This window comes from Onychostoma macrolepis, chromosome 23, assembly GCF_012432095.1.
Source record: "Onychostoma macrolepis isolate SWU-2019 chromosome 23, ASM1243209v1, whole genome shotgun sequence".
Taxonomy (NCBI): Eukaryota; Metazoa; Chordata; class Actinopteri; order Cypriniformes; family Cyprinidae; genus Onychostoma; species Onychostoma macrolepis.
Genome location: NC_081177.1, coordinates 11,451,033 through 11,476,236, shown reverse-complemented (window position 1 = coordinate 11,476,236; position 25,204 = coordinate 11,451,033). Strand labels below are relative to the sequence as shown.

General features: G+C 35.4%; 2 protein-coding genes across 3 annotated transcripts; both read right to left on the bottom strand.

The window, feature by feature from the left end:
* Window positions 1–46: 46 nt before the first annotated feature.
* Window positions 47–10,671, bottom strand: LOC131531719 (proteasomal ubiquitin receptor ADRM1-like). Of its 2 annotated transcripts, none has more exons than XM_058762723.1 (10): window positions 10,597–10,671; window positions 5,166–5,375; window positions 4,953–5,069; window positions 4,718–4,841; window positions 4,431–4,517; window positions 3,437–3,518; window positions 3,110–3,357; window positions 2,878–3,035; window positions 2,239–2,341; window positions 47–857 (listed from the first exon to the last, which is right to left on the bottom strand). In XM_058762723.1, exons 2-10 carry the CDS (start codon window positions 5,373–5,375, stop codon window positions 763–765), a joined length of 1,224 nt encoding a protein of 407 aa, XP_058618706.1. In that variant the 5' UTR covers window positions 10,597–10,671; the 3' UTR covers window positions 47–762. The 2 variants fall into 2 exon arrangements, with proteins under 2 accessions (XP_058618706.1, XP_058618703.1); XM_058762720.1 differs by lacking the exon at window positions 10,597–10,671 and adding an exon at window positions 7,237–7,378.
* osbpl2a (oxysterol binding protein-like 2a) lies at window positions 9,411–19,667 on the bottom strand. Its single transcript, XM_058762719.1, has 14 exons — window positions 19,528–19,667; window positions 15,993–16,090; window positions 15,808–15,919; window positions 15,617–15,692; window positions 15,322–15,456; window positions 14,506–14,603; window positions 14,229–14,411; window positions 13,829–13,936; window positions 13,605–13,694; window positions 13,288–13,414; window positions 11,692–11,811; window positions 11,469–11,592; window positions 11,264–11,354; window positions 9,411–10,671 (listed from the first exon to the last, which is right to left on the bottom strand). Exons 2-14 carry the CDS (start codon window positions 16,027–16,029, stop codon window positions 10,569–10,571), a joined length of 1,404 nt encoding a protein of 467 aa, XP_058618702.1. The 5' UTR covers window positions 16,030–16,090; window positions 19,528–19,667; the 3' UTR covers window positions 9,411–10,568.
* Window positions 19,668–25,204: the final 5,537 nt, after the last annotated feature.

The window sequence follows — 25,204 nt, the reverse complement described above, 5'->3', positions numbered from 1 at the left end:
GAGTTTTTGTCAGTTTATACACTCAAGAAAAAAACTATTTACCTGTTGATGCAAGTTTCTTTATTTGGAAAAGGGTTTTAATAACAGTATAAGACCTCCTGATTAAAACAGAAATGTGAAATATCTATAGTTTGGACACAAAGGTAGTCACACCCCAGTGTCATTAGTAAAGCAAGAAGTAGCTATGTGTGGCCACTCAATCAGAGAAAGTTTAAAAGTACATTAAACTTGGCATATTCACCCTAATTAACCCTATCTATTTTGTATATTTTTTTAAACGTACATCACAGTATGGAAAAAAACATGTCACTGTTACATTGCGACTGGGACAGGATTAAGTGTTTAACGGAATAGTTCACCAAATAATTCTCATTTTTACTCACCCTCATGTCATTCCAAACCCATAGAACTGTATTCAAATCCTTGAAAAACAAGTCCAGGTAAACAAAACTTAAAACATCCAAAAGGGATATAAAATGAATCAAGTAGTTTAATCCAAGTCTTGTGAAGGGATATGATCACTTTTTCCTAGATTTTCAATTGACGAACAGAAACCTCTCAGGTTTCATTAAAAATATCTAAATTTTCAATGACAGAATTTTCATTTTTGTGTGAACTATCCCTTTAAAAAAAAAAAACTGATTACTTGATTAACTGATTATTTAGCATGACATTTAGCTTGACAACACGATGCTCTGGAAGCTCTACAGTGAGAAAAAAGTTCAACTGATGAATACAGAGAAGCAGCTCATGTAGAGTTGCCTAATCCAAACTCATGTCCTCCTCATCATCTTTCTTGTCTCCTCCTTCATTCGACTTGCCTTCACCTTCCATGGCCTTGGCAAATGCTTCCACATCTAAAAAACAAATAGAACAAAAACAGCCATTCTATCCATTATAAGAATGTTCTTTTATTTCTTGAAATCTCAGTTTTTTGTTTCACGATTTATGTAAATATAGCCAAAAACAATTGTCCAGATACTTTAGAGCAGTGTTTCTCATCTGGTGGGTCGCGAGTGTGCGGCCAAAGAAACGACATCAACAACAAAAAACGTAATTGTAAATGTTTTTTTTTCTGATGCGAGACTTTTATTTTAAAACACGAGCATGAAATCTGTTGACACGTCTGTCAGATGCACTTTAAGTAAAGAGTGCCTGAGAAAAACTCGCTGTCCTGATTCAGTATCTGCGGTCAGATGAGATGTTGACAGGTTTAATGTCAGTGTCATTATTCTATCGATATTTTCGTAACTTATTATGAAATAAAAGCCTCTCACCTCAGAAAAACGAATTATCCTGTCCTGCCAGATGTTACACCGTGCACACTCTTCTATAGCATAGAACGCGGCGCCGCGCTTTATCACTTCACTAATAAAGCGCAGAAACTACGAACATGCAACGCGTGAAATAAAAGTACAGTACAGATAAATCACATAACTGGTACTGCGTATGTTAGCTGGGAATGATTTGCATGAAGGTATGGTATTCATTCTATTCAGGAGCAGTTTCCACGTTTCATTAACAGTTCGTGTTAGTATTGGATATATTCACCAATAACTGTTGTTTCCATAACCCAAAACTAGCATGTTATTTTCACTTTGTGTCATTTTTCATATGTTTAAATGACTGTGGTGGCTCATACCAACTTAATTGTATTAACAAAAACTAGTTTGGGACTGCTATTTAATAGCCTTACCTATAGGCTGTTTATTCAGTATTAGTCATATTCTTAACAGTCTTAACTTAATTCTTGTTCTAACTTTATTTAAATTTTAACTTTAATACATTACAATAATCTAAATTTAAATGCTGTTAAACATATAAAATCAAGATGTAAACTAAACTCATATTTCTTTTTTCCACAGTAACTATCATTTTTATTGAAGAATATAAAGTTCTGGAATGCCAAAATGAATTGTGGTTAATTTGTTTAACATACCAATACTTCATAATTAACAGGTTCTGTTAATTATTGTGTCGTAATTAATCATAATTACAGCAAAAATACATAAAATCCCTTGGGAAAACGTGGGTCCAAAGGCCAAACCAGTTGAGAACCACTGCTTTAGAGTACATCCAATTTTGCCCTTGTAAGGAGATTCTGTATAAACCAAAGACTTATCCGAAGGATGTCTGGGAGAGAAGAATGTATATATATATGTGTTATGTGAAAGTATAAACAAGTGTTTAGAAATGGAATGAACCAGATCAGTTTGTGTACATTTGAAATATACTGACCTCCTTTATTGGCCGCCTCTACGGCTTCTGTAGGTAATCCAAACTGATTCATTAAAGGCCCCAACTGCCCCGATGCCAGTGCACTGCTGAACATACTCATAGCCTACATAACCCAGAAAGAGTGCTGATGAATATTAGAAGATATATTCTAAACAATACTCTGGCCCTCGAGTAACTATGCCAGCAAACTTTTCTTGAAATTAATTTACTAAGCATACACAATTGGAGATCACTAAAATTTCATCAATTGAAAATAGAAGAAAAAAAAGGTTTTGGCCAAAGCATTGACTGAAACCATAACATTTAATTAGCCCTTCTCTAATGATGTGTTTTGACTCTGTCAGTGTCTATTAAACATATCAGCAGTAAGGACGCACTTTACCTGACCAAAAATGATGCTAGAGTAGCATTATGTAAATTGTTTTTAGATTAAATATCAACATGTGATTTGTTGCTGAAGAATTTTTACTACAACTGGTTTATCACCTGATAATAGGACACCCTGAACAACATAACAGTTCAATTACCATGTTTAATTACCCTTTATTTAACTTTATTTTCATGCTCAGTTTCTGACTACATGAAAACTTTAGGTGTTTTGAAATCATTTCTCTACATCATGATTTGCAATAGTCAAACCTGCTGAAACTGCGGCGAGGTGAGAGTGTTTTGAAGCTCTTCTGTGCTTTGAGGGAGGGATTCTCCAGATGGGAGGTATGGCAGGAGCCTCTGCTGCACTTCTGCATTAGCGAGAATTGGGGCCATGACCTCAGGAGTCAAAACACTTGCAAGGTCCACTGAACAAAGAGAGTTGACATGTCAGCATGTAATACAAGGTTTTCCTTACAGAGATCTAACATCATGATCTCACCTCCTTGTCCTGCTGTAGGCACATTCATTGTAGCTAAGATGCTCTGCAGGTCACTCAGTTGGATGGGCTGAGTTGGGCTGGTGGCTCCAGCAGAGAGAGCAGGGCCTGTAGGTGTGCTGGGGGTGGGTGCGGGTGAGGCTGCGACTGTTGCAGTTGGAGTTATGGGTGTGGTTGGAACCTGGGAGGAGCCGAGGCGCGTGGTGGCCGAGGTGGATGATGGAGTGGCGGCAGTGGACTGACTACGAGAGCTAAAGATGAAAGAAGAATATTTCAGTTGTCACTGGATCAGGTACGTTCTTCCATATCCAAGCTATTACTGGTTGTTACCTGGAAGATGAGCTGCTAGTAGCTTGAACTCCACTTCCTAGCAGGCTGGCCAGACCTGGTCCTGCCAGAGCCCCCAGACCCCCTGCAGACCAAACAAATATTCGTGATGTTACAGGGATAGGCGTCGGCGAAGAGATAACCTTGTAAAAATATGTCTGGGTTCATGTACTTTATATATAATGGAACATATTAATTTTAGATGAAATTTGATCATAATAAAATACAAAGGATCAAGGTTTTGCTAGTAAAAATGAGCCAGTTAGCTTCTGTTGGTAGACAAATAGCAAAAAATAAATTTTTGGCATAGTTGACATCCATTCAAAAGTAGCCGTGCATTCTGACGAAATAAAAATATATTATAATTGGAGTCAATAGCGATGGGCAGTGCTCTGACATGCGGTTCTTGCTCACATATTGGTTCCTGTCAAGTATCTTCTGTCCTGTGCAATAAAGGCAAAAATGCAAAAAAATAAATAAAAAAAGGACAACAAATTATTAGAAAATATTACATTATGAAATATTATATTACTATACAATATAGTATTTTTAGTAGATTTGCAGATCAATTTGTCACACGGCAGTCTTATTTTAGTATTATTATTATTTCAGTTAATATTATTATTAAGGTATTCATATTTTGAATTAGCTTTTATTTTGTTAATTTCAGTTTTATTTAGTTTAAATTTGAATAATTTAATTATGTGCCTTTGTTATTTTATTAGTTTTTGTTGCCTGTTCTTAAATATTTATCTTTTATTTATTTTTATTTCAAATTAAGTTTGAGTCATTTTAGTACTTAAACTTGTTTATTTCAGTTTTCAATTCTAATTCATAATTCATTTTTTTTTTAATTAAGTCTAATATCTAATATTTCTAATAATATCTAATTTTTTATTTTATTTTATTTTACTTCAGCTTCATTTCAATTACCAAACACAGATAACAATAACAATACTGTCACAGAGAGAGAAAATAAAGCAGCATAATTACTCACCTAGTCCACCGAGTCCAGTCGGTCCTATGAGTTGCATCAGTTGGTTGTGGCTCATATTACCAAGAAGACTCTGAAGGCCACCTTCACCTGGAGAATAATGTTAAAGTATCAGTGGTGAGACCTCATTTTCAACACAATTATTTTCCTTTACAACATTCAAGCCTTCCACTATGATCAATACTAAGAACTCGAAGCTTGTGTGTAATACAAAAAAATACACACTTCAGCTTTAAAAGGAGTGTTTAGAAAGGGTATCAGTACACTGGACAAAAATACTTCAGAAATACCTCCAAGAGCAGACAGCTCATGGCTGCTGCCGCCTCCACTCCCCAGAGTGCCAGGTATTGGTGGGTTGTTGAGGTATTCATTCACTTTCCTGCAGTACTCCTCATCTTTATCTGTCTTAGGCTCCTGAAAGGTCAAATAGGGGTGATTGCTGAAGATGTATTTCAGGTCATATTTACAATACCTATTTAATGAACAATATTTGCTCTGAATATGAAGACTCTCAGCCTGGCATACCTGCAACCAAAAGAAGAGTCTTTTGGAGCCAGCTTTAAACTTAAGCACAAAAACACGGCCCGTGGTGCACTGATTGACCCTCTTGAACTCACAGTCATCAGGAAAAATGATCAGGTCCTTGTAAAAGGAACAATGAAAATATTACTATTTTCAAGATCAGCATTACAAAGGAATTTGGCATATTCAAAGCTGTTTATATGAGCGTGTACTAACATCCTCCACATTCCCCGTGGATCTGTCCTTCCAGCAGAAGTGGATGAGCGAATCGTCTGTCTGCTGAATGTACACAAGTCCTTTGCGCTTATCCGGGGTCACGGTGCTGCCCTTTAGGGTCATTTTTCCAGCACGGAACTCTACCAGGTATTTGCTGGATGAGCCACGGGATCCGGACACCAAGCTAGGGAACAGAGCTCCAGACGACATCTGTAGCAACAAAGAAAGTTAATTTATCCCAGGGAGGGAAATCACAATCTTTGTGCAGCTAAATAATGTATAGAAGTAGAACAATATATTTAAAGTTATAATACTGGACTTTTTATTATTTGGCTGTTTGTGCAGCATAAACAGAACTATAACGAACGTAAACTACAATACAGTAGTTTCACAATTTCTTGTAAGGGATAAATTCTATTTTAACGCAGTTTACGCACTGGCCCCGCCCCCAGACCTGTACATCATCTTACATTTCATACAGTTGACTGTTGACAAATATGATGCAGGGCAACAACTCCATAAATGCAGTTATATCCTAAAATTGAAGATATTGGTGCAAAAAATCCCCCTGTATGAGTTTTTGTATCATATTTATATCATACCATAACACAAGCAGGGAGAGCAGTAGGCTATTACACGAGAGATGATTTTGTCACAACAGTTCAGTAAATAAGATGTTGATATCGTGTTATATTTTAAACACAATATTATGTGTTTTTTCTCAATTTTGCTGAGAACATATTACCTTTAAAGCCAAGGCAGAACTGCTGTGCGTCTCCGAGCAACACAGCTTCTGAATGAATCCGCGTTTTGAATGAATCGTGTGAACCAATAATTCAAAGGCCCATTCATAAACAAGAGCCATTTACTTCATTCCTGAGTGAATCAGCCGTTTGAACGAATCGAATAAATGACTCATAAGACACTTACTGCCAGCTGCTGGCAGATGTAGTTTCTTATTTAGAAAATCATTTGTAAAGAACTAACTAAATAAATAAATAAAAGGGACAGTTCACCCAAAACATATCAATTTTGTCATATTTACTCAACCTCATGTCGTTTCAAACATTTATTTTGAAGACTGTTGGTAACCAAGCTGTTTTGGTTACCAATGACTTTCACTGTATGAACCAAAAATACTGAAGATGTTTCTCAAATTATCTTTTATGTCCCATAGCTTTTAGGCCGTTGTAGCCTAAATGTTTATGTGTAATAAATTTTATGTTGAATCAAATAAAATATTTATTTCTAAAGCTACAATTTGTAATGTCTACTTGATACTTTCTCATGTAACACAAAAATAGATTTAAATAATCTTTTTTTGGTATTGTTGGTATTTTCACAGTGAAATTATTTTGCGATTAATTAGATTATTTAATCGACACATCATGTAATTAATTAGATTAACAATTTTAATCGACTGGCAGCTCTAATATATATGTATATATAGAGAGAGAGAGAGAGAGAGAGAGAAAGCCACTAACATCCTTCACATACCAAGTGGAGTATATTTAGGCCTCTATAGTTATTAGTTACTACATTTTCGAAGTTACAATTATTGTTACTCATGTAAAATAGTAATAAATAGTAATTAATGTGCAATCTTTCAGTCTAATAATCATACAATTTATTTATTTATTTTTTGCATAATAGTAACGTCTAATACACAAATCCCGACAAATATTGGGGGAATTGATAACAATTAAACATACTTTAGTCACAATACTGGCAAGCACAAAAGATTAGCATCCTTATCTTAGAGCATCACTGTCTTGAGATGCATCAGTCTGCTGCCTGTTTCATTGTAGTAAATGTAAAGTTATAATATTCGGACATATAACACATTATTATTAGTGTGAAGTGAGAATAAAATCAGTTAGCTACTAATTTATGAGCAACATGAGCAACCGATCCGCAGCTAAACCCGAAGCTAACGCTGCCAGTATTGAGGAAACCATTTAAAACAATAAAGGTCCATGCTTTTAAACACTGGCTTCTACATTACACATCTACAAAAGCAGAACTGACGAATATGTGTGCTGATTGTGGTATATGACAAACATAAACTTACATTTCTCTCTTTTTCTAGTCAAATTCTAAGATTTCTTTCACTTTTCTGATGTCGACCAACCTCTACTAGCAGAAGGGGCGGGGCGTACGTTCGATTGATTGGTGGAGGATTCTTCATCCTTTGCTCTGATTGGTGGTTGCACATGTCAATATGCCCACACAAATAACGCTGAATTGTGCAGCTATGAGTTGTTTATCAAAGACTGGGGTGGTAAGTGTAACCTTTTAGAGGTGTTAAATTACGTTTTCACCACTGTTAAAACATTTGAGATCGAATTACTTGCACTTTGCTGGGCAAATACGTTACTACTTGTCTGGCTTGTTTTGTCTTGCATGAACAATTCAATAATTTAGTTGATATCAGGAGTGTTGAGTGGTGAATCATTGTTCTCTTGGTTTCAAATAGGTTTTACGTTGTAGTTATGACTATTGAACTGGGAGGAAATCCATAGCAGCCATTATGCAATTGTTTGTCACCTTCTGTATTATTATACAGTCAACCAGTCCATGTAGCAGTGTAACTGAACTTTAAACACCATTTGTCTGACCTTGGAGCTAAATAGCCCTTAAAAAAGGTTTATCTCATGAGCATTAGCAATTCTTTGTCAAATGAATTATTGAATCATCTTATAGGCTAATTATACTCCTAAACCAGTACCAGGTTGGTGAATAAAGACATAGAAAGCATGCTTTTTCTGTTATGTGTTTAATTAGATCCTCTTTATCCATGACATTGACTTTTATGAAGATCAGTTCACATTTTAGGTCAAATGAATGCAAAACAACAGATAATGTTTCACAAACGTTCTCACCATCAAACATATGCCAGAAGCTGAAGCTTCTCCCAAATGTTTTATCAGAAATTGAGCTGATGCTTGTCTATTCCCTTCAAACACAAAAGAGCAAACTGAAATTTCTTTAATTAGTGAGGTCTCACATATATTATTAATATAGCTAGTTTACAAATGAGCAGATTCATAAGACAGTTTAAGTTAATTTCATGTGATCTATACAAATATAGTAAAAAGTCACAATATGTCATGTACAATTATGTAAAGCCATCATAGCACCACAGTGGTATAATTTGGGCTTCTATCTGTGAAATTCAGAACAGAAACAATCAATCCCTAGTGTCACGACCCATATCAACAGCTTAAGAAGAACACAGAGTGTATGTTTGCTTTACATAGTTGCATTCACTGTGACCAGGTTTACTTGTATATTGACTTGATGTGATTGCTACAGAAATAGCTGATAAACATGGCACAAAATCGTGAGACAATTGGGGATAAGTTGTTTTTTAATGTCTCATGATTTCAAGGGCTTTAAAAGACTTCACATTAGCAGCTGGTGGAATAATATACTCATATTTCTAACCGCTAGTAAGCATTGATAGTGAGATTAAATAATTTATGTTTAAACATGCCACAATATAGTGTAGAAAATACAGAGGGAAATAAATTGTAGTTAACTCTTTCCTTTAAAGTATGCCATGGCCCGAAGCTTGGCATTTGGAATTGTATGCACTACAAGGAACATATTAAAGATAAATACTCTTGTGCTACACAATAGATGATGAGCTCCAATTAAGTGTAGATGATAAACATTTCTAATAACTATATAACAGTGTTATTAATCACTGCAGTCACATACACCTGTCTCTCCACCTAACCAACTTTAGGCTGTGCAAAACAGCCAATAATAGTGTGAAAAACCATAAGCAAAAGTACTAGCATGCTTGACACCTTTGCGCTAGGCCAACCAAAGTATTTTACATAAACAGTGGAGCTTATTGACACATTAAATTGTACAATTCATAGACAGACAGACATTCCCATCAATGTTTGCATAGCTTCTGAGATTTGTGAGTGTTAAAATCACAGTATTGTTTAAAGTTTCAAAATAAAAGACAGCGGTGTCTTTCATGATCCTCTGAGGTCATCTTGTCTACGATTTTTATGTCTGGAAAAAAAATCAGTCCTTGCAGAATGAAATTTGCTGTATGGCAAAAAGCATGTGAACAATGAAGCACATTCTGAGAATTTATGGTACACGTGAATATATATATATATATATATATATATATATATATATATATATATATATATATATATATGTGTGTGTGTGTGTGTGTGTATGTATGTATGTGTGTATATGTATGTGTATATGTATGTGTGTGTGTGTGTGTGTGTGTGTGTGTGTGTGTGTGTGGGCTAAGGTGAAACACCTTGACATTCTATCTGTGAGCCATTAAGTGCTGAAATAAAAGATAGATTAGCACCCATCTCCATTTCATTCACCAGGATGTATCACTCAACATTGCAGCCCTGACAAGTTATATGGCTTTAGGTTCTACAAGAGAAAAGTCGCTTTGGCAACCATAAACACACTCAAAACATCAATGCTAGGATGTAATAGGTTTTGTGTTATTTATAAGAGCTTTTTAACAATTAAAAACACCTTTTTTTTTTTTTTTTTTTTTAAACCAAGTAAACATTTTTCATGAGCAGCTTTCATTTTTGTCTGTCAAACAAAAATAAAACAGATCTAAAATATTTCTAAATGTGTGAGGAATGAGAATATTAGGTTTAGTAAATTCCCCTGTACCATGGAGATGGTGAGAAATGGCCCAAGAGCCTAATCATTGAGATATAACCTTAATTTCTGGAAAAAAAATGTGGGATAATTTGGAAAAATAAACTTGTTTTCATTCCAGATACTCAAAATCAGGCAGAATTTTTAAATGTGAAGTTTCTGCACATCATGCATACCAAAAACAGAGGTCATATTTTTGAGATAAGGAAAAAGCATATAATAGAGATGATAAAATAGTATTAGTTTGAACAAAAACACAAAATGATGCTCTCCTAATAGGTTCTGAGCAGCCTCACATTTCAATAATGACACAAAAAATCTTCACAGATGGCACTGCAGCGATGCCATCACTAACCATTTGTACCCATAAAATGAACACCTGAGTGTAACTAGCGAGACGCATGGAAAGGTAAGTTAGCACATACTGTACATAAAATAGCAATTTCTAAACATATTGAGGTGTGCACAGAATGTTTAACTCAAAATCTAACATACATGAAAATAAACAGTGAAGTATTAAGGCATTCCCTACCTCTAAATAAATAAATCCATTCACACTGAATTTCCAGATTCTAGTAAAGAGTAGAACTCGTGGAGAGGCTTTGTCCAAAAACTGTTCATATGAATCTCACATTCCAACAAAAAATATGAAAAGAGCTTAAGGAGAGGAGATGATATGGATTGAGTGAAGGAGAGCAAAGGATGAATCTCAAGACTCTTTCAGTCTTCCCAACCGAATCAGTAGATGTCTGGAAGGTGAGAATACCTCCTGTCAAAGTAACCACCCTTGTAGATCCAGTCTGCAGCTCCAGTGTACGGATTATTGCCTTGCTGGAACCATCTGAAAGATGGGAAGCCAAGAAGGTTATAAAAATAAAAAGCCTATTCAAAATCTTCATTCAAATTCTTTTTTGCACTAATATATTAACCTTTCAAGATGGACATACTAAAAGGTTTTTAAATGATGGTATCTGCTTCTGTTTTTGAATGTTAAAATTGCAATTTGCAGTCTCAGAACTGGCTGGCTTGTGGTTGGTCAGTTTGTGTTTTAATGCCATGACAGCTTCCTTGGCTATTTTCATGGCAAATAAAGTTGAAATAGTATTATTTCAAATTTAAACACCTATACAGGTTTGCCTTAGATAATGCTAAAATTCTAAAACAACAAAATAAAATTAAATCAAATCAATCAGGGTTGACTGTTAATTCTCAAAGAGAACTTAAACCAGCACAAATAAAATGTGTTTAAAATATACAGGACTCTCTTCCTTTGATATCATTTTCATGAGAAGCTTTCACTTTTATCTGTCAAACAAAAACAAAACAGATCTCAAATATTTCTAAACGTGAGAGGAAAGAGAATATACAAAACCCAGACCAGTATATAAAAAAAAAAAAAAGTGGATGGTTGTGCTCTTAATTCAAATACTCGCCTCGTAGGCCATTCTTCCTCGTCTTTAGCACGCTCTCTTCTGGCAGCTCTCTGCTTCTCTTCCAATCTCTCCTTCTCTCGACTTGCAGTATCTGGAATTTAAGTAGAGCTTTTAACCTTAGGGTTAAAATAACTACAGCAACATCCAGAAGATAGCTTACTGGACAGATGGTAACAAAATGAGCCAAAAGAGAGATTGTGCATACCGATATCCCCCTTTTCCATAGCTCTGACGTCAGGCCGCAAACGACAGTCTGTTGGTGCAATGACTCCGATCATGCCAGGCTCCAGCTCATTAAGCGTCATGGCAAAGTTGGTAAAATTATACATCTAAACAGAATCGAGGATAAAAAGAAAAGTAAAGAAAGAATAAGCATAACATGCAATCACCCAAGACAGATGTTGGAGTCATTGGGGGCTTGGGGTTACCTGTGTCGAGTGTGGTGGTCGAGGGGCTACTCTCCATAGCAGCATACTGCCTGGGATCATAGTGACTGTCTCCTGAACATCTGGCATTTCATCTGCATCATCACCCCCTGTACTCTGCTCCTAATCACAAGCATACAGCACTACCATTAATAGCCCATAATAAATTACATGCATATGAAAACCATTAAACATTACAGATAAAGCAAGATCAGGAAGCTAATGGACTAGAAAAAACTAACTGAACTACAAACTCTAGTATAATGGTGGCTCAGTTACTGTAGATACACTGCTAAAACCTACTGTCTTTACCTTTACTTCTCACTGAAACTGCATGTTAATACAAAGAAGGGAAATAAAAAATGGCTTCCAGCAAACACACTGCAGAAAATTTTAATTACATTTTATTTTTCAATTATACTATTGTTAAGTTTGGGGTCAGTAGGGTTGTTTTTTTTTTTGTGCAAAAAAATGTAATCAAAGGTGACAGCAAAGACATTTATAATGTTACAAAGTATTTCTAATAATAGGCCTTCCTTCTGAAGGATCATGTGACTCTGAAAAGCTGGGTAATGGCTGTTGAAAATTCAGCTTTGCCATCACAGAAATAAATAAAACTTGAAAATATACTTAAATTAAAACAAAATTGTAACAATGGCTGCGTCCTAAAGCCTAGGCAGCTGACTTGCTGGCTCGCTGCCTTTTGAGGCAATGACTTTGCAGGCAGTGTTTTTGCATGAAGGTAGATCATGAAACTAATTTTGAACAGGTTTCTGAGGCAGCATAACGGTTTAATGATCTACAACAAAATAGAACGAGTTTTGGTGATAACTAAACGAATATTTAATTACTATAATACTGATTTCTTGCTAGAAATAACATGAAAAGTGCCAAAAGTTAGTCAGAAATATACATTTACACACAAACTGACCACCAAATGCAACTTTCAGAAGCCATCTTTATTTTTTAGCTAAACCGTCACGGAATGGAACGCAAAGGATTGTGGGATATCAAAGGCAGCGAAGGATTCATCTATGCTGCCTTCAAAATTCGAGAAGAAGGTACCTCTGTAGACAGGAAGTGAAGCAGAATTTGGATTCGGATGTGCCTTGATGCCTTCCTGCCTCGGATTTTAGAGCTTTCGGACGCAGCCAGTATTTCACAATATTACTATTTTTACTGTATTTTTGATCAAATAAATGCAGGTGAGAATACGAGTCCTCTTTCAAATTCAAAATCATTCCAAAAAATCTTACAGACCCTAAACATTTGAACAGTAGTGTATAATTAATTTCACAAAAAAACTGAAAAAGGAATTTGTTTGTATAGTGACATAAAAACATGAGAGTTACACAATGGAAAGAACTTGCTTCTTATCTTGCTCTTAAGATATTTATTTTATGCTTCAGTAAAGATCTTGAAACTTTTTCAGTTTGCATAGTGCTCTCTTCTAAGAGTTAGCAAACAGTCCCTATTGTGGTAAGTGGTGAAGCCACTCTTTGAGGATGCATGAGAACCCTTTTGGACTTCCATGTGAAAACAGAACAGAAAATAGATCACGGCTCTGCAGTAAGAGATAAATGACTTAACGCTTTTTACCTGCTTGTGTTTCTTGGACTCTCCTCCGCTTTTCTTCTCTGCTTTCTTATTGGCTTCGTAGACTTTTGGCTCAATGCTATATACACACTCAGTCCACTTCCCATAGATAACCCGATGCTTCTTTTTACTGAAATACACCCAGACAAAATGAGTCACAAACACAAGCATAAAAAAATGCCAAAGTACATTCACAATCCAGCTGTAAAAGACATTGCTGATGCCTGTAGTGCTACAGACACGAAGTGGATGTGCAGAGTGAACTCCAGAGGCTGGGTGCCAGATATACCCACTGACATTTGATACGAATGACTGCTCACCTCTTGTCCTGGATATGTCCCTCTACCCTATGTAGCTCTTTGCCAAACATGCCGCATGGCTTAAAATTCAGCACACACTTGTCCCCAGTGCTAAAACAAACAGAGAGACTCAGGCAAAATGGAAAGATCACAATGCAGCCTTTACGACAACAATTTTTATATGCTGAAAAAGGCTGAAAATGCAGGCAAATTATTTAGTGTAAGAAAGGAAAGAAATGAAGTACCTGTGGTTGACAATCTCCACTGTCCCATACTGCTCAATCCACAGTTTACCCAGAATAACGTTATGCACACAGCACATAGGGTTCGTCCATGTGTAAGCTTCTCTGTGTCTGAGAGAGAGAGAGAGAGAGAGAAAAGGTGTTAAAAAATAGCTCAGCCAAACCTAACACCCAAAATATCTTCCATACACATACGAAACATGCTAAATAATAAATGGACATTCCAGCATGTTACTTATCTAGCAGATGATGCTTTCCAAAGCAAGTTACAGTACACTAAGGGCAGGGAAAGGTTACTGCCTTGCTCAAGGGTCCGATTGTACTTGAGGATCTCAATGACTCTCCAGCTCCGATAAAAAAGTGATTATATTATTCTTAGTGAAGTCACATAAATAAAACTCACTTGGAGAGCTCAAGTGTCATAGTGCCTTTAGGCTCTGCCTCCACACTCTTCCCCCAGAATTTCAGTTTAGGGTAGATGGAGCCGTGAAACGAGAAGTCCTGATTGAGTGACTCTGAGTAGAAGGCGCTGATTGGTGGATGGTGGCTCACCTGTTCTGAGATCATACGGTAACCCTCTTCATCCCTGAGCACAGATATTCAAATTATTGGTGCATGCTAATTTGGATTTACATATTCAGCTTTGTAGTAGATGATGTCCAAACGATCTTCAGATTTACCTTGTAAGTTCAAAAGTCTCTCCTAATAAAGGGTTAAAAGGTTTTCCAGTTCTGTCCCATTGCGACGCAACAGCAGAAATGGCGAATGCGGCAACAAGCTGAAAAAACGAGATGCACTTGCATAATAAGAATTTGTTGAGTCTTTCACGCATGCACACTCATGAAAGCAAAACATAAGAGAGGCAAGGTTTCTGCAGGTTTATGAAGGCACTTTTTCAAGACCTTTTTAAAACCAATTAAAGAAGTAATAAATTACAAGTTAACAATATCAATATGTTCTCTAAATGTAAATATCTAGAGAGCACACAATGAGAAACACTTTAAAGTTTGAAAAAACAACTCCATTACTTTTTAACTCATTTTACAAAAAGATTGCTTAAATGGAAAATAACTTTTTAACTGTACCTTCTGATCACACTGGAAAAAAGGGATGCTCCTTCATAGACAGTGTTTATGTCTTGTTTTCCAAGATGCATTGTGAAGCAAAATGACATAATGGCTTGTTTTCTGAGAAACTGATCAAAATAAAGTTTATGATTAACACAAAAACAAATATCTGCTAGTTTTCATTTTGTTCTTTTTTTAAGCATTAACTCACTTAATTTTGTTCTCAGAAAACCTCATATCTTTATTTCACATCTCAAATGAATGTATCCTGATTTAAGCCTTTTTAGGTATTTGTATTGGAAAACAAGATACTGAGGAACATTTTTTGAAGTGTAAGCAACACTGAATGCCGTGACTTTTTAAGGACTTAATTTTTGGAAGGGCAAATTAAGACTTCTTAAGACCTGCAGAAACCCTAAAGGCACTAACCTGCATACGCTCTATAGAATCAGAAAGTGTACAAGCTTTATGGATGAGGTATGTATGTTCCATGTACTCTGTAATCCTCTGCAAGAAGCTCAGCGGTTCGTTGAAAACAATAGGCATTGTTATCTTGGACAGCTCCTGCAAAGATAAAGTATTCCCAGATAGAAATGGCTTGGCATGTGGACGATGACGCCACAATCTAAATAACATGTCTCTTTTACAATTTCATATTTCATGCTATGTTTGAATGGAGAACTTTTGATTGAGCTGTTGTTTAGTCAAAGTAGCTTGTGCTCACCATTCCAATGCATTTCTTCAAAAAGCCCCATACACTAAAATCATTTCTGGAGAACATGGGCGCTGGCAGAGTAGTCCTGAACACACAGACACACACATAAGTTCATTACACAGTCCAACAGATAAACATCTTCACATTGAAGATATTGGATGCTCCACTGGATATTATTTCACAGTATTCAGACTCCTTACCGCCTCTCCCATACTCCATTTTCAGATGGCACTTTGCCATTCACCGTCTGCTTGCTCTCATAGACGCAGGCATCTTTAAAGCTGACTTCACATGAGTCGTCTGATTCTAAACCTGAGACAGAAGAGAGATTTAGCCATAGGTGATGATAAAAATGTGATGTACGGTACTAAACTTCATCACATACCTGTCTCAGCATCATAGAACTCTTCCTCGCTGTTCATGATGGACAGTTACTGCTGCTGATGTCAATCAGAAGGCATTGTTTCACAGCTTGAATTTGCTCTATAGATCAAACCAGAGAACAATATTGTAAATTTGAAAATGAAAAAGACATAAAACTGGACGTCATTAGTCCGACTAATAAAAATGAATCATTAACATACTGTAGACTACTACTATGCCGTATACCTGGAACATGCTGGCCTACTCTCTGTCCATTCCCTTATTGAACACACAGAACAAATCTAATCACCTCACTGCAGTCTTTAAACAGCTGTGCTTGGCAAAACCATCTGATGAGAGTGTCGGACCAAGCTAATCCTTTAATGGCCAATGGCAGCTCATAGCAGAGAGAGAGTGTGTCAGCGTCCGATTGTCATTATTGCAACTGACTGTACCGATTCACAATGTTGGCTTATACCATTCAGGAATTATGACGCAAATGTCCTGTTAGCACATATAAGAGTGTGCATAATAAAGAAAACGAAAACACATTTCATAAGAGTTCTTAGAATTTTTGTAAACGTGCTTTTTGTATTCAAGTTGGCATTTATATGGTTTTGAATGTCATTTTCAATAAAAGTACATTAAATACATTTAATCAAATATATATTGTATACACTATCGTTCAAAAGTTTGGGGTCAATAAGAAGTCTCCAAGGCCAATTATTACAATTTCCAATAACTTCATATATTTTATAATTTAATTTATTCCTGTGATGGCAATGCTGAAATATGTCACATCATCTTTCAGAAGCTGCCTTTGCTGAATGGGTGATGAAGAAATTGCTCATTACATTATTATTAATATCAATGTTGAAAACAGTTGTGCTGCTCAATATTTTTGTGGAAAGCTGATACATTTTTTTCTGGATGTTTTATTGAACAGAATGTTCAAAAGAAGGCATTCATTTTAAATATCATTTTTTTGTCATATTTTGCATTGTTACAATGTAAATTTGCTTACAAATATTTTCCTTTTTTCTGCATGTTGGTTTTATACCACATGACAAACAAATGTTTTTTTTTTATATTTTCAAAAATTTTGTTAAAAACTTCAAGAAGTAATGGTAAACAATTATGGCAAAATATTTAACACACTTCAAGAATTTAATTATTTTAAATGAGGCTTTTTTTCTTTCTAATCATATCAGGAAAGTTGACATTTTTAACTTTATGCACCCAAAATTAATTTTCATTTGATTTAATTTTAAATAAAAAACAATGCTCATTACAAAGGTGTATTCAATGTATGAATTGCACTGTAATATATTCTTGAATAAATGAATACAACGGACATAAATAAGCATCATGTCATTGACCCACAAACAAACAGAAACAGAAATAGGGAGCTAAAAGGAAGAACTCTTGTTCAGACTGCCAATCATAAAGGTGTGGATGAACAAAATGCAAAGCAGTTTAAAAAAAAAAACAATTGGCCATATAACAGATGCGGGCACAAATTCAAAGCAGTTCAAAAAACTATTAGCCATATAACGGAGGTGGGCACCATGCAAATTATTTGGAACTCAGAAAGGCAAAGCAGCCATTTAACAAGCTGACAGCTATCACATATTCAAACCCATGTGGTGAACTGCCAATAGAGGAAGTCTTGGCTGGCTCAGCAGCACGTAGGTCGTTTTGCAACCACACAAATTCAAGGTAGCTCAACTGAAATGAATGTAGACTAGAGGTGGCTGTGACTGACCGCATGCTTTGGGCTGGAACAAAGAAAACCTTGGACTCTTAATGTGAAGGATAGGGTGCAAGGCAGCCAAACTGTATGAAGCTACAGTACATAAGACAGACCATTTGTAAAAAACAAAGAACATTTTACAATGTTGGCTTTGAAAAATGTCTTTCAAGTGTATTTTTTAAGTTCCTGTTTTGTTATGAAACAAATGTTGGTGAATAATACAATATTTCTATATAATATCATTTAATTCCATTTACATAAACACAAACATTGCACAATATACAAAAAAAAAATAAAAAAATCATGACACTATATACCTTACCAAATCAGACTATAACAGTATTCTTTAAACATGTATGTAAAAATGAAAAACTTGCTAGACAACAAAACTTTTTTACACTTTCTTTCAAATATTTCCAAATAATCATGTAAACAATACACCCTATAGTCTTTCAGTAAAAGGGAATGGTTGGATGCGCATCTTTTGGCTGTGATGGGCTGTTATAACAACAATAAACAGAGAAAAAAATGACAGTGCTACAGATCAATGGCGACTAAGACAACCACATAGGTGGTGGTTGTGCCTGAAGAAAATATTGTACCAGTAGTTTTGGAATTTATATTGACCTGGATGCACAAAGTTAGTTTACTAATAACAGCAGTTAGTTGCTCGTTCACAGTCGTAACTGATGAAAAACACTACGTTAAACACATAACTTATTAGTAGTAGCAGTACAATAAAACAGCTTTGTCTAGACTGGAGTCACATGTGTTTGGGGTCAGTAAGATTTCTGAAAGAAGTCTCTTAAGCTCATTAAGGCTGTATTTATTTGATCAAAATACAGTTAAAACAGAAATATAAAATTGTAAAATCTTATTAAAATCTAAAATAACTTGTTTTACTATATTTTAAAATATAATTTATTCCTATGATGGCAAAATTGTATTTTCAGCAGCTGTCACTCCAGTCTTCAGAGTCACATGATCTTTTCTAATATGCTGATTCATGCTAATTAATGTTTGTGAAAACACTGATATTTTTCAGGATTTTTTTAATGAGTAGGAAGTTCAGAACAGCATTTATTTGGGAGGGGGGGGGGGGGGGGATCATGTAAAAGTATCTACGGTAACTTTTTAATCAATTTAATACATCTTTGTATAAAACCTTTTTTTTTTTTTTCAATGCACCTCCACAGTATGTGCTCTTGTCAATCAAGTCAGAATGCTTCCCCAGAATTAGTACTGCTGTCAACTAACAGATGGATCATAGTAGCATCATACGCACAGGTGTAATGAGTGTCAGCCAAAACAGTGCAGTAGATTAAACCCACCAGAACACAGGGCAATCAGTTGATCCAGTATATCATTTAAAAGTCATAGAATGCACTGCTAAGCACATGATTACATGCAGCACCATATTAACAAAACACAATCTACATCCACCCATCCTGACTAAGTACACTGCCAAATCATAGCCCACGCAACGTCTAGCCATCCGTGCATGAGGGCAAGTTGACATGCAAGTTATGTCCCGTTAGATATACAAACATATCTGATACTATGAATAACCTGCCTCGCTCGGCATCTCCAAACTAGATCTACTGCGGGCGGAAGGCACTGGGTGTTTGGCTTGAGCTGTTTTGACCCGCGTTAGCCGCTAGCAATGAGCATTGACCAATAATAAACCGCATATTACTCACCAACCCGTTTGATATCGTCAAAACCTTCAATAAGGCACAAAATAACACGACGTATAACGTCAATCAGGCTTAGAAGGCTGTATAATGTGCGTGTGTCGCGTTACCTTTCAATAATGTAAAGCTGGTCCACTCCTTTCTCCGGTGGGACAGAAAACAAGCGCCCAGTTTGGGAAGACTGACAGCAGGGCGGATACATTTCGCCAGGACGAGAGAACAAACTGGATTGGAGGGTTAAGAAAGCGGTGCAAACGAAGTTGGTCGGGGCGACGTTTGATTGACAGAAGCAGTAGCCTATTGTGAAAGAAGATCCCTCTGCGAACGCACGATATTAACCTTTCGAAGGGGCGGGGTTATATTGAGGTTACATAAAGGGGTCGGTACTAAAAAGGCAGGGATGTGGGTTATTTATAATCCCAACAATAAATATCGCCGTCGGCTACGGCAGTGGCGCTCCTTGATTGATTATGACTGCTGTCCAGGAATAGATATATAGAAATCCTTAGTTATATAGGCAATACATTGATTTTTTTGGTGTGAATAAGAAAAATCAATAAGAAGCTATAGAAAATGAATTCACAAATAGACAGATGTTTTACAGCTTCAGTGTTCTTATTTGTGCTGTGAAACAGGGCCAGGAGTTTGTGGGGACTTTGACAAAAACATGAAAATAAATTAGGCCCAATAGTGTAACATATGGTTTCTTGGTTTTAAGAGAAAGCATTTTGCTTTCAGTTTTAATCACATGGGCTTTTTTATGCTGTTCAAATCATACATTATGCAGTAACTTAATTAAATTAAGGTTAGAAAATGATAAATAAGGCATTTCATGTAAACATAACTTTATGTAAATGGTAAAAAGTTTATTTTGTGCAGCAAGAAACTGGAGAAAAACTGTACAAGATATAAGTGAAAGTGTAAGAACATAAGTGAAAAACGTGCAGTTTGGGGAAATAATAAAAAAATATATAACAAAAACATAAATAAATATTTTAAATACAACCTGAATTCTGGAAATGATGGAACGTTTTTTACATTTGGATAAAATGAAAACTAAAAGACTTCCAAATTACATGAGCCAATATTTTATTCACAATAGAACATACATAACATAACAAATGTTTAAACTGAGAAATTTTACAATTTTATGCACAAAATGAGCTCATTTCAAATTTGATGCCTTCTATAGGTCTCAAAATAGTTGGGACGGGGGCATGTTTACCATGGTGTAGCATCTCCTCTTCTTTTCAAGAAGACGTCATTAAGGATATGAGTTTCTGGAGTTTTGGTGTTGGAATTTGGTCCCATTCTTGCCTGATATAGGTTTCCAGCTGCTGAAGAGCTCGTGGTCATCTTTGACGTATTTTTCGTTTAATGATGCGCCAAATGTTCTCTATAGGTGAAAGATCTGGACTGCAGGCAGGCCAATTCAGCACCGGACTCTTCTACTACGAAACCATGCTGTTGTAATAGCTGCAGTATGTGGTTTTGCATTGTCCTGCTGAAATAGACATCGTCTGGAGGGGAGCATATGTTGCTCTAAAACCTTTATATACCTTTCAGCATTCATAGTGCCTTCTAAAACATGCAAGCTGCCCATACCGTATGCACTTATGCACCCCCATACCGTCAGAGATGCTGGCTTTTGAACTGAACGCTGATGACACGCTGGAAGTTCTCCCTCCTCTTTAGCCCAGAGGACTATGTCATTTCCAACAAGAATGTACAATTTGGACTCGTCTGAGCATAAGACACTTTTCCACTTTGAAACAGTCCATTTAAAATGAGTCTTGGCCCACAGGACATGACGGTGCTTCTGGACCATGTTCACATATGGCTTCCTTTTTGCATGATAGAGCTTTAGTTGGCATCTGCAGATGGCACGGTGGATTGTGTTTACCGACAGTGGTTTCTGGAAGTATTCCTGGGCCCATTTAGTAATGTCAATGACAGAATCATGCCGATGAGTGATGCAGTGTCGTCTGAGGGCCTGAAGACCACAGGCATCCAACAAAGGTCTTCAGCCTTGTCCCTTACGCACAGAGATCTCTCCAGTTTCTCTGAAACTTTTGATGATGTTATGCACTGTAGATGCAATTTGCAATTTGAGGTTGAGGAATGTTGTTTTTAAAGTATTTCACAATCTTTTTATGCACTCTTTCACAGATTGAAGAGCTTCTGCCCATCTTTACTTCTGAGAGACTGTGCCTCTCTAAGACATCCCTTTTATAGCTAATCATGTTACAGACCTGATGTCAATTAACTTAATTAGTTGCTAGATGTTCTACCAGCTGAATCTTTTCAAAATTTCTTGCTTTTTCAGCCCTTTGTTGCCTCCGTGCCAACTTTTTTGAGACCTGCAGCAGGCATCAAATTTGAAATGAGCTCATTTAGTGGATAAAATTGTAAAATTTCTCTGTTTAAACATTTGTTATGTTCTCTATGTTCTATTGTGAATAAAATATTGGCTCATGTGATTTGAAAGTCTTATAGTTTTTATTTTATTAAAATTTAAAAAAGGTCCCGACATTTCCGGTATTCGGGTTGTAGGTCCAAAAATACATCAAAATATTATTACAAATATAAATAACGAATAACACATTAAATAGTTGGTAAGTCTGCAGATTAATTAGGCTACTATTTTTAATAAGCAATAATTCATTTAAACAATAAACAGCAGAGTAAACAATGACTAGTAACAGTTTTTTTTAAGTGATTAGTCTGAGCTTACATTTAACGCAATCAGGGTTTTTAGTTGGTCACCACTATGTGGTTTGTGTGTCTGCTTCTGGTTAAGGTTTGTTAGCCTACTAAAAAAATAAAAAAATAAAACAGTAATGTTTGATATAATTTGGAATCCATAATGTAATAAACCAGGTTATAATAAACAGATTATAATCATTACAATATTACCAGTGTTGGGCTAGTTACTCAAAGAATGTAATATATTACTCATTATTAGTTACTCCTTTCAAAAGTAATATTGTTACTTTACTTATTACTTTCTGGCAACAGTAATTAGTTACACTACTAGTTACATTACTTTTTCTTCACACCCCACAGAAGTTGTAACTGTGTATCTTCCAGATAAAATTCTTCTAGAATGTTACTAACAAAATATTTCTGCCTCATCATTTCACCAAAACTACATTCGATCACAGTCAGAAGTTATTACAAACACTCAATAGTGATTGATAGTGGCATTCAAGTAGAAGTGTTGTATTCATATCGTAATACAATATTTCTATCTGCTGAATGTAAGCTTCTCCATATTCCAAGCTTGCCTGCTGCACTAGGGACATCACATGCATGTGCGAGTCATGAAAATTTTGAAAATAAATCTAGGAATTATTTGATTGTTGGATTTTAAATCAGCGGGGTTGAGGCATCAAAAGTAACTAAGTAACTAAGCTGTTTTATGGATGGTAACTGTAATATTATTACTGAAAACTTATTAGTAATTAGTTACACTACTAGTTACTGCAAAAAGTAATATTATTACAGTAACTAAATTACTAGTAACTAGTTACTGCCCAACACTGAATATTACTAAATATTCTTGTGTCGGAAGTTGATGTGCTATTTGTTAAGGACCACACTTCGCGTCCCCTCAATTGGCTACAGCCCACATCACCTGAATGCGTCGGAACTTTACTTTCATTTGAAGCCACTAGATGTCAGCGGAGCAATGTTATCTGATATTTTCAGCTCCGTGCCACTTGAGAAGCGTGAGTTTTGATAAACTGTCTTCCTTTCGAAACCAGTATATATATTTAGAAAAGAGACTTAAATAACTTACATCTAATTAGATTTTATGAATGAATAATACAGCAGCTGTTACCGACTTCAATCATAAGTGTGTTCATTGAAGGCCATCATATACATTTATAAATAAGAAAAATAGCCGATTACTAAATTAATATTGAAAAAATAAGCATGGGAAAAAACTAGCATATTTTATGCTAGTTGCCTTATATTAGGAATATTTTATTTTACTAGCATATTTTATGTAATTTTAATTCTAAAATGGTAATTTTAGATGACGTTTCGGATACTTTATAATCTATAATAGCATTAAAACTTATTTCATATTTTCTCTAAACCTTCTTGGATGTTAATTAAAGATACGTTGTGTGTAAATTTGCACGTTATAATGTAAGCATCATTAATGACCCCTTGTGTTTAATTAAAAAAAAAAAAAAAAAAAAAAGAGAGAGAGATTAGTGAAATGAAAGAATGATTTAATAAAAAATCATAATGATTAACTGTCTCTAATTGGCCTGTTTAGCAAAGCCCTCAAAACACTTCTTAGTTAGTGGTACAGTAGGCTATTGCATGATTTTATATTTAATAGTTTACACTTTGCACAAACGTTTGCAATTAGTTTTTAAAAGGTAACATTACATTAAGGGCTCCACGCTTACATTTCAGGAGCACTAGTGCTCCTACTTCAAAAAAAAAAAAAAAAAAATTAGGAACACCTTCTGATCAATGACAGAAATTAACCTTCCTAATATAAGGCAATTTTTGACTCAAAGGTTTGTTTTTTAACCTTTGTAATGCCTCTAACTTTATTAAATGTATGTCATCTTTTGTGCCAAAAAAAATGGATTTATAAACGTTTATCAAAAATTTTAATTAAACAGTAAATTTAATTAAAATAATAAGATACAATCAGGATGAATATGTTACTAGTCAAATAAAATCAGCATCAACAATTCATCTTTGCACAGCACAGGAGAGCACAAATATGGCATTAAGGAATATTTAGAGACTTTTTAACAAGACTTGAGGTGGCATTAATGCATTTCATAATAACAATGTTATGAAATTAATGTTTAAAATATAAAGTTTTGAATATAGAAACATTAAACAATGTAACTTACTCAATTTAAATCGCCAGTAGGTGGCAGCAAGTCACTGTCTTTGTCACTGAATCATTCATTCAGTCGATTCGTTCAAATGGCTGATTGATTTAGGAACGAAGCAAGTGACTCTCTTTATGAAATGGTCATTGAATTGACTCACTAGATTTGTTCAAAAAACGCAGATTCATTCTTTCACGATCTGTGCTGTAAAGACCAGGACGCGCAGCCATAGAGAAGCATTTCTATTGGCTGCAGTCTGCAGGTATTATGGCCAATCAGGGGCGGACTTAGCGATTTGGGGGCCCTAAGCAAATTCCAGGTATGGGGCCCCCATACAATAACTATGTGTCCTTTTATGCTTAACCCCTATTTTGCTCGCTCGCTCTAGTTTTTAGTTTATTTATCCCTTCACAACCAGTAATTAGTCAACTTGCTGCTGTTCTAAAGCCAGATTAGGCTACCTTATTATTATTTTTTCGGATCACAAAAGGAAGACATTAAAGATAAAAAAAAAATAAAAATAAAAAAAAAAAAGAAAAGAAAAATGCGTGCACTTGTCCATTTAATAAATTGTAAAAAATTTCAATCTTTTTACAAACATAAAACTATCCCATGCAACTCATTCCATATTCCAAGTGTTTATAACCCTTATTTTGCTTGCTCGCTCTAGTTTATAGTTTATTTGTACCGTCACAACCAGTAATTTGTCAACCTGATGCTGTTCTAAAGCCAAATTTGGCTACCATATTTTTTGGGATTACAAATGAAGACATTATCCAAAAAAAAAAAAAAGCTTGCACTTGTCCATTTAATAAATTGTAAACCTTTCCAATCTTTTTACAAACATAAAACTATCCCAGGCAACTCATTATATATTCCAAGTGTTCTGAAGGCATACTGTAGGCTTTGCCGAGTA